This window comes from Rhea pennata, chromosome 3 (genome assembly GCF_028389875.1).
Source record: "Rhea pennata isolate bPtePen1 chromosome 3, bPtePen1.pri, whole genome shotgun sequence".
NCBI lineage: Eukaryota > Metazoa > Chordata > Aves > Rheiformes > Rheidae > Rhea > Rhea pennata.
The window spans coordinates 17,460,843-17,474,461 of NC_084665.1; the positions used below are offsets into that span (position 1 = coordinate 17,460,843).

The 13,619-nt window shown below is 38.3% G+C and overlaps 1 protein-coding gene across 1 annotated transcript in view; it reads left to right on the plus strand.

Moving 5' to 3' along the window:
• The window catches only part of FSHR (follicle stimulating hormone receptor), a 91,822-nt gene that overhangs the window by 25,367 nt on the left and 52,836 nt on the right, over positions 1-13,619 (plus strand). The window contains 1 exon segment of the mRNA XM_062571703.1: positions 10,304-10,375. Coding sequence (XP_062427687.1) covers positions 10,304-10,375 — 72 coding nt within the window.

Consider the following 13,619-nt stretch of genomic DNA (forward strand, 5'->3'; position numbering starts at 1 on the left):
GAGCGCTCTTTGTGGAAGAATAAAATACCCAGAAGTTGTATAATGCTCCTTATGTTTGTCAGGGAACTATTAATACAAATAGATGCAGTGCTGAAAGTTTGCCCAGGGTAAATGAATTTTTAATACCTCTTCACCATAAACATGGCTCCATGTGAGTAAGCCATGAGAAAATAGGATGACTGCTTTTTTAAAAAAGCAGTGTTTTTCAGGATAGTCAATACTAATACAGTATAGCTATTTATAAAAGTAAAGCAATCACTATTTTCTGATTTTCTGTAACTAAGACAGATGACTTCTGTCACTTCTGTTATTTGGCTTATACAAAATACTTTTCACAGCGTGCCTTTGACGTTAATTGAAGCAATTTTAATTGCGTTGTTAGCTTACTGTGGGGTTTGTTTGTTTGTTTGTTTTTTGTGGTAACATGCTCCTAGCGATTAAACACTTTCTGGATGTGTGTGTGGTCACCACGATTCTGCTTGTAGGCCTGAACAGGACTAGTTTTCTGCTCCAATTTGTGTTCTGTGACCAACCTCTTTTCTCTGCATTTATACTGGAGAGGAATCCGGAGCTCAGACTGTGTTTTGCAGTGTGTTTTATTTGTCACAGTGATGCTGGAAGCATAGGAAACTTTTGCATTTTGATTTCCAGCTACCTGAATTTATTGAACTGACCAATGTTGTTGTATCAAAGCTGCTTGAAAGAGTTGTCCTGTGCTGCTGATCTGCAGTATTCTGCAGTCACCCTGGGTGGTTTCTGCTCCTTTGATGGCTTTGCTTAAGAGATCTGTTGTTTCTCTACTCAGGTGAACTACATGAAGACAGACAAGCTTAAAAGAAACCCTCTTTATAAACCCTTCTAGAGCAAAATCTGGAGGAAATGAATACTGGAATAACTGATGTTTTAGTGGCAACAAAATTGCCACACATTAATATTAGCAAGATCCCTAACGCTCAAGACTGCTTGGGTGAGGAGAGCCCTGTCTTGCTAGGGGCTGACTGTTGCAGCGGGTCTCCCTGCGGGAACTCTGCTCGGGGCTGCATTTGTTGCGTGTGTTAACCGCCTTGCATGGCTTGCATCTAAATCTACAACAAAGTTCTTTGTCAGACATTTTCCTTGCAGAATTAGTTAATGTACCCAGGCAACTTATTTAAATTGTCGTAACTTTGTCAGAGTTGGTTCCTTTCCAACTTTATCTCAGCGTTAAGCAACTCAGTCCAAGTAACTGCAGAATTTGCACTCAATGAGGGTATGTCCCATCCTATTTGTTTTGAGCATCTCGGATTGAGTAGAAGTACTTCTGTTGTATTTCTTTTTGTGATTGTGAATTTTGCAATCTTGCTTTTTCTCCTTCCTGTTTTTTAACCCCCAGTCTCCAAACTCATCTCACTCTAGTCAAACAGAGGTATTTAAAAGCATCTTGCAGCTTTATTTTTAACTGCCTGCACGTGTGACCTCGGAAAGAAGCTATCTGCAGCACAGTGGGGGATGAACGTTGTTGCTAAGGACAGTGGGTGCTTTGTCCTGAGATGAGAAGTATATCAGTGCTGAGACTAAACATACCATGTTTTCTGAAATCTAAAAAGGAGGTGTGGGGGGGGGATGGAGGATAGAGTAAGCTTACAAGCATGTTGCTTGACCTCTTTTGCAGTCTTGTACTTTAACTGATGCAATTCTTTTTACAGCAATTCTCTGTCCTTCCTCATCTCTGCTTATCAGCTGTTAACAGCAAGGGGCACAGTGTGCAACTTGTTAGCTGACTTAAGCAGGGTTTTGGAAGAAAAACAAATTCTGCAACAGCCTTGCTATATGTCTATGAGTAGTGTCACAGCTCTACTGGGCAAATGGGACCTAAGCAATGCAAGCAGAGATGCATTTTGTTATCTGTGTTACAGTATTGGGACATTCCTCAAGTGAAGTGCCAATGTGACATCAGCTGTGTGATCTTAAAATGTTTCTGTTCAGCTTTTTGCTTGGCATAATAACGCCACCCAGCAACAAGTATTCACTAAATTTAGAATAGGAATGCCTTTAGCACTCTCCATTATACTTTTGCTCTAATTCAAAAAAGAAAAGGAAATTGGTAGGAAATTGATTTTAAGGAGAGGCCACTGGTAAAAATTAAGGAGTGATTTTTCATGAGCTACAGCACGTTGCTTTTTCACGTTCAGATCTGCAAAGCAGAGGCATCACTAGTAACTTTAACATCGCAGTTCTGATTGTATTTACTTTACCTGTGCATTGCCTTGTTTAATAGTGCACAAACCAAAATGTCGTCTCTATCAGAGAGGGCTACTTGTATCACTCCCAGTCTCAGAGAGATTCCTGTGTAGCAAACCTGAAAGGAGGACAGGTGCTCCCTCAGATTTACAGTGCATTTTTCAGTTAAATAGAAGAGTGGTGCTGCTGTCCTTCACGGCACAGCTGTGATGCTTTGCACTTTATGAATTTCACTATAATAGAATCTTGTTAAAGTTTAATGTTTCATTGGTTTGTTGCTGTTTGTGGTTGCCAGCTGTAAGCAGCTTGCTTCCATTTCTCTTGTTTTGAAAGTTATACGATGTAAAAGAAAGATGACTTTGTGGTTATGGTGCTGGACTGAAACTCTGGGTTCAAGCCTGGGCTCTGTGACAAATTTCCTTTGTGAACTTGGGAAGTAACTTTGTGTTTGTGTGCAAAAGCAGATGGAACTATTTTTCTTGGCAATAAAGGGGAGAAGATGCCAGATACTTGTCAGAATTTCTTGTACTTGTTTTTCTTTTTCTTTTTGATTGACTTAGCTCTTTGTCAGGACTTGATGTCTTGTTTTGAAAAAAATTATTAGCTAGATTTTTATTTTGTCCATTGGTTTTGCTAGGAAGTTTCGTTGAGGGGATGCTTGTTTTCTGTCTTCTCCACAAAATGTATATTGCATAATTTTTCTTTGAGATACTCGCCCTCACCTCTTGTTATTACCCTACGTGTATTAACCAGCGGCACAGACTAGATAGCTTGTCTTTTTACAAGCATTTGAAGTGGATGAGCAGCTGATTTAACTGTGGACAGAGCACAGTAGGTGGATGTAGTGATTAATGCTTCCAGCCAGATTGTGCATATTACTAAGGGATTATGGTCTGACTTTTGTACGTCAATTTAAATGTGTGTAAAATAGGGGTTCTCAGACTCTCTGCAAAGCTATTCCTTCCTCATTCAAATGTGTCTGTGCCGACAAGGTCCCCTTTTTGAAATGAATCTGTAAACTAATAACATCAATAGTCATTGAAAAATATTCTGCTTGATTTTCCATTTCCTTTAAGATGATGGAGTAGCTCTCTGCAAAGCCAAGCCAGGATCATGGTGTGAGCAGTGTTTTGTCGGTGCTAGTGCTATTGCTCATGATACTGCCTGTCTTATGAAGTCCAAACCTCAGCGCCTCCTGGAATTGAGGAAACTAACAAAAAATCTTTCTCCCTCTCTTTTTTAATTAAAGCCTCATGACTGCGGGAAAAGAGCTTGATGACATGATATGGATACCTTCTGAAAACGTTAAAAACAGAAAGCGAATAAGACCAGCCTTTTTGCATTTTGCCTGAAGATTTTTTTGAAGCTTTTCTGGTGATATTTTAGGATCTAATTTAATAGTTTTGGACTCCTCTGCTGCTGGTAGGAAGAGGGGATATGTCAGAAAGCAACTACAAACTATTTTGTAGATCACAGGGATCTTCTGCTTAGACTGCTGATTTTTACACTCTGAGCATTAAAATAAATAATAAATATTTTTTTTTAAAAAAAAAAAAAAGAAGTCACAAGCATGTGGCTTAAATCATCACTCAGGAAAGGCCCAATTCCAGGAAATGCTGCAACTGCTTCCTATCAGGGACCGGGTGCCCTTTCCTCCCTTGAGCTCCACTTACATAGCCCTAAGGATTTTTTAAAATGCAAAATTTTTGTAGGAGTGGTAGGGGTTTTAAAGCAGTTTAAAGCTGTTTTGATCTCATTTTCCGTGGAACGACTTGTGACAAACCTGGAGCCCTTCCAGAATTAGAAGGTTAAAAGCTTTAGCCCACCATGCACTTGCTTGTAGGTGATGGGAGTATAACTTGTGCTTTGTGACCCTCTGGGTCCAGAGTCCGTATGCTGCGCTGTGTGCAGCCCAAAACTCTGGTTCCCCTGTGATCAGAAGCCTCTGCTGCCTGCCTTTGGTTAGGTGGTCTGGCCACCAGGCCGTGAGGCATGAAACAGCTACAATAAAATAAACCCTGTAAGGAAAACAAAAAGTTAAATGCAAGACCTAGAAGAGAAAGTTCAGTTTCGTTTAAGAGCTGGTGGAATGATGCAACTCACTGATTTCTGTTAAGATTTCTTAACTGAGCATATGAATTTCTTATTCAAAATCAAAACTTTTAATTCTTTACTACTAATGAAGTAGAGTAATTACGTTTGTTAGCAGATTTTTTTTTTCCTCCTAGTGATCCATGGAAGTATTTTAAAATATTAGGAAAAATATCTTCATGTTAGGAATCATATTATGAAAAATACTTGAAAGTTCATATATTTCTACATAGTCCCTTCTTAGTGAGATGATTGCTAGAACTAAATCCTAACCATAGTGAAGTCATATAATAGTATGAACAGGTGAGGCAGAGGCTTACAAATGATCTTCACAAATTTAAACCAAATCATAGTTGAACCTAAAGGAATCTCATGATTCTTTCCAGTAAGAATCAGAACTAAAGCTTAGGGCCAAACTGACACAGCTACGTTGATTTACACCATCTGGGACACAGTCTGCAGTGTCTATTTGTCTTCTATCACAGCATGAAAAGCAAAATAGTCCTTCAGTGTTGCATTGACTAATCAAGCAAAACCATAAAAAAGCATAGGATTTTGTTTGTTTTTGCATTTGATCAAGAACAAGAAACTATACCCACAAAATAGGTCATGGCATCATTTTGTCTTCTCTTGATGTAAATCAAAGACTCAGTTGTTGCAGAACAAAAAGCAAGGAAAAAAACAAAGAAACAACCGAAAAAATTACAAAGAGAGGAAATTAAATTTCACAGTAAATCTTTGTCTGACAGCAGAGGATTAGAAGGTGATTACATCAGTCAATTACCTCAGAGATTAAAGTAAAATGTTCTTCAAAATCCTATCACATTTATTTCTTTGGAACTGAACATAGCGATTTAGCACTATGGTCACTGAATCTTTTTAGCTTTTTATTTTATTTTCCTTTGGTCCTTAAGTTATAAAGTTTATACTATAATACTTGATATAGTTCATTTTAATGCCATGAATTTGCAATTTACATGAGGCAGGGGAGATAATTCTACAATACACATACTTTCTGATTAACTGTGTGTGACTTAAGTACATCAGAGAAATGAGCTTTAAAGAGTTTTGAAAGACCTAAATTCAGCCATGCTTATAAGGCAGAGAATATCTTTCCTTTTTTTTTTTTTTTTTTTTTTTTTTGTTGGGTTTTTTGTTTTGTTCTTTTTTTTGCTAGTCTAGTTGCTGATAATGAGCAAAGTCCTTTGTTGTGCAAGGTCGGAGCCACAGAAAGGAGGTGTTTGCCAAGGAAGGGAGCTGGGACGAGGTGGGGGCCGCCAGGGCTGCGCGAGCGCAGGGCCACCACCGTGAACTCTGGTGGCACCCTCGGCCAAAATGTTCCTCTGTACCCGTTCAAAAAAAAGTGTTGTGGGACCAGGGTCTGAGAACTCATCCTTCGGTGAACATGCAAAATGCATCCTGTTTTACGTAGAAATAATTAACTTAACAAATGGTCCTGTGGTCCTATACCTGGATGCTCTTAATGTGCGCGCATTACATGCTCTGTATGCGCTTTTTTTAGAGGTGCTTAACAGAAATGGACATATTGGCCCAATCTTAATCTTAACGATTTATCAAATTTTGTGGGGTTTCTGTTGAGTTTTTTTTTTTTTTTTTAATCACCCATACTTTAGGCACCAGACATCTGAATACTGACTTCCAGTGCTCTGTCCCTTCTTGGTGGTAGGTCTGATTTCCGTCGCTGGATTCCTGTGGGACTGGGTGGAAGAATGTAATTTTTTCTGGACATTCTTTTTCCCCTTGAGTCTTGCATTCTGGCAGTCTGAAGGGCTTCAGCTGTGGAACTCTCTTTTTATTAGGAAAAAGATTCAATAAATCTCTTCATTACTTAAAAAATGTTACAGGGTTATTCCGAATCATTTTTCCAGTGTCTGCTAAATACTGTTCTTTGCATCAAGTGTTCTCTACAGGCCTTGTGATTAACCTGGCACTATGATATTTCTCTTGTACTAGGTATGGTTATGCAGAAACGAGATGTGTCTGGGTTGTTTGTTTTCACTGTGATACAAAGTTATTAAATAGGCCATTATCATTCTGAATAACTATGTTAATATCTCTCTGTATATAAATAAATCTGTGGGAGATAGTTCTACTTTAGTGCTGACTCGTCAAGCCTCAATTAGAAACAGATTTTTGCTAGGGTTATAATAGCAGAATTTACTCACAATCATTCATGAGGCAAACTACAATGATAAAATAAAAGGGCAGATAAATTACATAACATTTACAAATCAAAAATGGAAAAAAAACTGTGGGAGGCTGTGCGTGTTTGTTCCAGAAGTTACAGTCTGACTGTAAGCTTAATTGTCCCTCCAGATGTAAAAGGATATTGCAACACAACAGAAAAGACTCACTCTCAGGAGTCATAAAAACATGGTAAGAAGTAATAGGAACTGCAGTAGGAAAAAATCTGTTAAATATATAATGTTGTTTAATATGTAAGTATATATGTATACTATAAATTATGTATAAAGTGTGTGTTTCATTATTCCACTGCAGCAGGGTAGCTTTGGTTTCTAATAGTAAAATCTCAAAGAATTAGCCTCAATAGATGTATTTAAATCAGGACTTAGAAACTTCTCCTGGATATGGAATTGTATAGGAGCAAAGGGCCAGATTTTAAGCCTAGTTTATACTCTTCTACTTCTGGAATAATGATAGTTATTATACTGTTGTTCCATATCCAGCCCCTAACGCGGCCTTCTCCAAATGCATGCCAAATCATTTCATGGGTTGGTGGTTGCTTGCTTTCCTACTCATCATTTCTGCATCTTGTTATTTGTGAGGTTTTGGTGGATGGAACACGGGGGCAACTGCTGGGACGTGTAGGACCTGTGATATTACAAATAACGGTAACATTAGCATCACCGAGGTGTTTCAGACGGACAACACAATGAATCTTGTGGTCGTGGCTGCATGATGCTTGAATTGCAGCCAGGTGCAGCAAGAAGCCCTATCTACTGGGTAGCCCGTTCCCCTGGAACAGGAAATAGGGGAATCTGAACTGCTCCGGATGAGCAGAGAATTGAAACTGGGACTCCCATTCCTTGTTACTGCGTTCCCACTGCCGAGGCTGCGTTTAGGAGGGGTGAAGCCATCCTCCGTTCGTGCAAAGTCTGCTGCTAGCAGGGGTTTCTAGGCTTTTTTGCATACTTTGAAAGTTGTACTATACTTGCAGTTCTAACTCAGCTGGGAGCTCAGAGGAGCTGAGATAGATACGTAAATATGTATCAATATGTACACACACACACACACACACCTGTGTTTAGTGTTTCGTAGGGGCTAGTGCTGCACAGCTCCATGCACCAGGTACGTACAGATTTTGGGATCATCTCTCTGAGTGGTTTAGCCTTCCCATGCCTTCTGGTGGGCATATAACTGTGTTTTGAATTCCATACCAAGTGCTAAACATTTAGGCCTAAGTCCCCTGTTAGGAACAAATAATGCATATGTCCATTAGGTATATGTTATTCAAAGGTCACTTTGATATCTTGTTTGTCTTGCATAAAGCATGCTTGGATAAAGGTGGGCTATATTCATTCCTTTAACCTTAAAAGAATTCCAGAAACAAAACCAAGGCAGTACTTTTCAGTTATTTTCTACACATTCCTCAAAAAATTGCTACTGAGCAGCCAGTATTTCAGATTAAGTACTGTTTGAGTCTTGGCATCTAATTGGTGAGATTTATTGACAAGACAGCACTTGGGTAGTTGTAATATACTCCTGTTCATTAAGCAGTTGATAATTCAACAAGTAGCAGATTCTCATTTTCAGTACTAATTAAAACATTATAACTAACTTTATTAGCCTATTCAGGGATGTTCAAAAACACCTAAACTTAATTTTTTTGAAGCAGAATTTGAGACTTCAGCTATTAATAAGCTATTAAAATAGAATTGAAGTTTAAGAACATTAGAAAGGTAGGTGCTGAATTCTGGCACCTTATTAGCACGGGATAGCAGAATATTCAACAAAGAAACTCAGTGTTGGATTTCTACCTCTATGCGTTTGTAACTATACTCATGTAGGTAGCCTCATATATGAATGACGTTCCCACCTTTTTATTAGTTTCAGGATCGGGCCATAAATTCTTGTCGTGGTGAAGCACGGCAGAGGCCGTTGCTCAACTAAAGGAATGCCGGCCTCCTGCTGATCCGCACCTACTGCGAGGGGATTAGAGTATGGCCATACAAAATTACAGGTTGCTTTTCAGACTGAGCCCTCCAAAATAAAGCATGTGTTTCTACAAAGAAGAGTTTAAGAAAGGTTTCAAAGTAGATCAAAATTAAACCGTTTCCTGATGGCTCGGCTCCGCAGTCCCGAGCCTGCGGGGTGTTCTGCGAGGTTTGTCGCGCGGGTCTGACCGCGGGAAGCGCAGACGTCGCTTTGCATGCATTGCGCTGCCGTGCTTTTAGTGAGGCATTACAATTGCCTAATCCAGGTTAGGCCTTTTCTGGAAGTCTTTAATCCTTCAACATTTGCGTAATGATCTCAATAGTGTAATTCTTATGTGACAGCATAGAGAAACTGTTCCTGACTTATAATAATATTATTCTTGTAATATTATAATATTATATAATAATTATTATTATAATAATATAATATTACAAAAAAATGACTTTATCGTCTTTCAAGGTTAAGACTACCGTAAAATTCAATGTTTAAAACGTATGGGGACAAATTCACTCGTGATGTAATCTGAGTGACATCCCTAGAGTTAAATGAGATATGCATTGACTTTTTTGTGCTTGTATAAATATTAACAACTTAAATTTAAAAATCTAAATGAGGAGGTAATTAGAAATTAGAAATTAAATTGCAATTAGAAAATAAAAATCTATTGTGGTAGTATTCCATCAAACTAATACTTTTTTTTTCCCTAAGATTTTAATTAAAACATGATAGTCTCTCATGAAAATTCTAAATTAATCAGCTGAAATAAAAAAGACAAGTATTTCTGTGAATATGTGAACAGTAAGAAAGTAAGTCTCTAGCTCTGAAGTGTAAACTGTTAAAATTTACAAGACTACACAGTAGGTGATGGCAGGCTGAGTTCCCATTTCTATGCTACTGCAGATATTAAAAGAAAGCAATGCAGATGGAAGTGAAAAGACATTCCAAGCAGCCATTCAGAAACTTCTCTGAGATGGTAAAAATGAGGAACCATCTAGCAGGCATGCTTACTAAAAGATTTCTGTAGTAATTCAAAAAATAATTATTTTCCATTTTTATGAGAAAATAAACTAAGAAACTGAATCACAATGATGATATTTGTTTATGTCACACAGGTGGTCTTTCTTAAGAAGAAAATACCATTTTCTAAAAGACTTCATTCAATAAAACTAATGTTGTCTAATGTCTATGTATGTATATTGTATATTCCAATACCCTAGTTTTGCGGTATGTTATGAATTAATTTGAAGAGAGACTGAAAAGCAATTTGGAGTTGCACTGACTGGAGATACCGGATGACTCCTTCAATTATCTGTGCGGTAGATTAAGGCTTATCCTGCATGAGTGTGTATCTACCACCTACAACCCTGTGTAAGCAGCTCACCCCTGTCGGGCTCCCAGGGCTGCTTTGTCCTGTATTTGAGCATCTGCGCACTAAAAGAGAGGACGAAGTGAAAAAGGCGCCATCCCCTCACAGTGCACAGCACAGCTGCAGTGTTTCTTGTGCACTTGCAAGTGCTTCTTGCTAAAGCAAAAAGGGAAATTGAGACTCGGTGGCTGATGCTTTTTCTCCTGAGTACCTCCAGAGGTACCCAACAAGATGCTGTAATTTTGCTCTGAGGCAGACAGTTGGAGTCCCACAAAGCCTTTGAACGTTATAGCTGTAGTTAGAATATTAATCCCTCATGGTAGAGACTATCCTTGTATCTATGATAACAGCTTTGCCTATTCTCACAGGGCCACCAGGCAGCCCTGTGTTGTGAACAGTGAATAATCAGCACATTTTCTCTGTTTTCAGGAGATTTGTCCTTACCAAGATGAGAGTTATTGCAAAAGGAGCTTTCACAGGACTTGGTGACCTAGAGAAAATGTATGTATTGTGTCAATATTTCCTGGAAACAACCATCTTACTTTAAACAGTAGTTTCTGGCTGTAGCTCTTTTTACTAATTCAGGTTTTAAGCAAGTCACTAACTGAGTTTCATCTAGTTTTGTCTTTCTGTTTAAAAACAAACAAACAAAAAAAAAAATTTAAGACCATGTCACAAAGCATTGTTGTCACAAATACATTTTTATATCAACAAGAAAGCAGTTCTTGGTCAAAGGGTCAGTTCAGCATGAAGTGTCATTGTAATTAATAGATAAAATGCTGTAGCAGAAGTCCATGGGAAACTGGTTAATTTGAGAATTTTGGATTAGATTATAATAGATCAGTGGAAGATTAGGGAGGAAAATGCTACTATCCATAACAGGTAAGCCAATTCTCTTTTGACTACTGAATAAATAGGATAATTCTGTGCATGTTTAAAGTCCTCTGGGAGGATGTGTGCGATAAGTTTCTTACAGCGGCTTGTTATTAGGATCTTAGCACATAAGGAGTAAAAGCATCTAATTTCCATGAATTTTGGTGATAGGTCTGGAGTTAAAATTATAAACACTTTTGATGAACTGATGCATTACATACCCATTAGTATACTATTGTAGATACTGTTTACTCCACCGTGGGAGTGAAAATACTGATTAATATGTTTCCTAGCATTCTCAAGCGACAGAAAATCTATGGGTTAACTCATATTAACAGCAGGAAAGATAACTATCACTGTCAAATCTGCTATTCTGTGGCATGAGGGCCGCCAACATGCCATTTGTCCAAGAACGGTCCGAGTGGGAGCAGGGAATACGCTTTAATGTGAGTGCCTTTGTCAGTGGTATATGCGCAGTGACAAAACGAAGAAGGAATTGGTTCCCACCGTTTCTCCTTGTCATCTTCTCCTTCACCTCATACCCTTGCAAAAGTAGAAGAGTTAGCAAAAGGGAAAGGGTGGGGGGACGACAGAAGGCAGGGCAAATGAAAGGATTTTTGAACCTAAGCAGGTATGGGTGGATGAGGAACAAGCAGTGAATACGCAAGAAGGATTCAAGAGTTGCTGGTCAGTAGCAAGTAGTAAAGCTAACGTGGCATCTGGCCTTTCACGTAGCATGAGATCCGTTTCAGGGCATCATGGTACTTTCAAGTCTTTTATTGGCACAGGCATGCTGGCAGGCGCTGGGAGGACTTCTGTTGCTGCAGCCCACTCATGGATGTGGACCATCATAACTCCATCATGCGCTGGAGGGCAGATGGAGCAGATGTTTCAGTTTCCTCAGGCTAACTCTTGACTTGTAATGGTGTATGTAGTTCTCTAGGGGCCTTTCGGAAATTGAATTCATCAGTGCTTCTGTTCCTGGTTCAGGATTGTAGTTACAAAAGCACCTGGTCTAAGTTAAAAGAAGAGGATCTACCTCTGGAAGCTTTCTAAAGCACCTCCATCTGTCCGTTGAGATTCTACCATATTTAGACTCTTGCTGAAGAGAGAGTCCAAAAAAGCCCCAAGTTACCTACCTGAGTTATGAGGACTGGATGCCATTCTCATTGACTAGTTAACCCACTATATATTTAAGAGTTAGTTGTGCTTAATGTTCCATCACAGTAAACAGTCATTTTCTTGAGGAAAAAAAGCAAGCAGATTTTTTTTTCTTTTTTTCCTTTTTTCTTTTTCTTTTCTTTCTTTTTTCTTTTTTTTTTTTTTTTTTTGTGTGGCTGGGAGTTAACAGTTAAGAATAAAATCAGCTCAGTGTCGTTAGTTTTTTGGCACTTACTTCTCCCCAGATCTGCTGGATTCCTTTTAGCCTAGTCCTTACAGAAAATCATTAAGCTCTCCGGACTATGAAGTGAGTTACAAAGTGCATTGTCAACTGTTCGCGTTATCTTTAATTACTCAGAAACCATATGTCAGTTATGTGTGAAGTGTAATGATTACATTGAACAGGATGTCTCTGACTAAGTGGTGATTTATTGTTAATAAAAAATATTATATATGGAAATGAGCTCAATTTGAAAACATATCTATGTACTATTAGTACATGGAGGAGGAATGGGAACAGATCGTTTATGGCAAAATATCTTTGAAAATAAAAGTGTGATAAATATGTAAATGAGACCAATCAACATCAACAAAGATGCTGTATTTGCAGATGATATGGCAAACGGATCAAATTTGAAATCGCTCACAAATCCTAAATCTAACCCATAAAACATTCATCAGAAATAGTCATAATAATGTAGAGACAAAAAAGTGTATAATCAAATGATGTATTTTCATATGAAGGCTCTGTTTTTATGTGCAAGCCTTTTTTCTCTTGCAAGATCATGCACAAAAAGAAGATTAAAGCAAACTGCAGTCTATTAAGGGGAAACAGCTATTAATAATGTGATACCTCTATGTGGTAAAATATGGATAGCCTGATGTATACAAATGAGATATTATAAGGCAGCATACATATTGTGCTTGCATAGAACTAAAAAGACTAATAATCAAGGGAGTGACAGTATTTCCTGAGAATGCTGCTAATGATAAGCAATGTCTTATAAAATTCAGCAGATTTGTAGACATGATCTTTATCACTTTTAAATCATTTCTAGCTGTGCTGAGAGCAGGGTAGGTCTCAAGGCGCACAGGTTGCAGGTGATGGTGGACTTGGAAATCATCTGTTTGGGATGAGCTGATTGGATACAAATTAAGTAGGAGATGAGTCCTCCGTAAGAATCTTAACTCTTTTCTGTTTATATTCAAAGTAAAGGAAAACTTGAATACAGAGAACAAAAGCTTCTGGTTTTCAAAGAAAAAAAAACAGAACTGTTTTTTAGTGTTTGCTTTCTATGTGAATTTTAAATTTTTCTTAAAAATTGAAACACCTGGGAATTCTGAACAAATGTATTTTGCCACAAAATGTTTACTATTTCCTGTCAGAGGCTTTTTCTTGGTGCCCAAGGAAGATTCTGTTTATTTTACTCCACTAGTTTATTGCTACCAACTCTCCAACTTCTGCACAGCTCTGGCTTCATGTTAATTTAGCAAATGGGTGTTGAGGGAAGTGTGTTAGTTATTCTAGATACATGTTTAGTCTGTTCCTAAGAAGTCTTAGCCAGATGAAACATGGCATCTCTTCTAGATGTCTGCGTAACCAATCTGCTACACTCCAAGAACCAGTCAACCTTCTAGTTACTAAATTAAAAGGCAGCACCATGCGGGCCCATACCTAGCAAAATCAATTCAACATGCTCTGTGGCTGCCG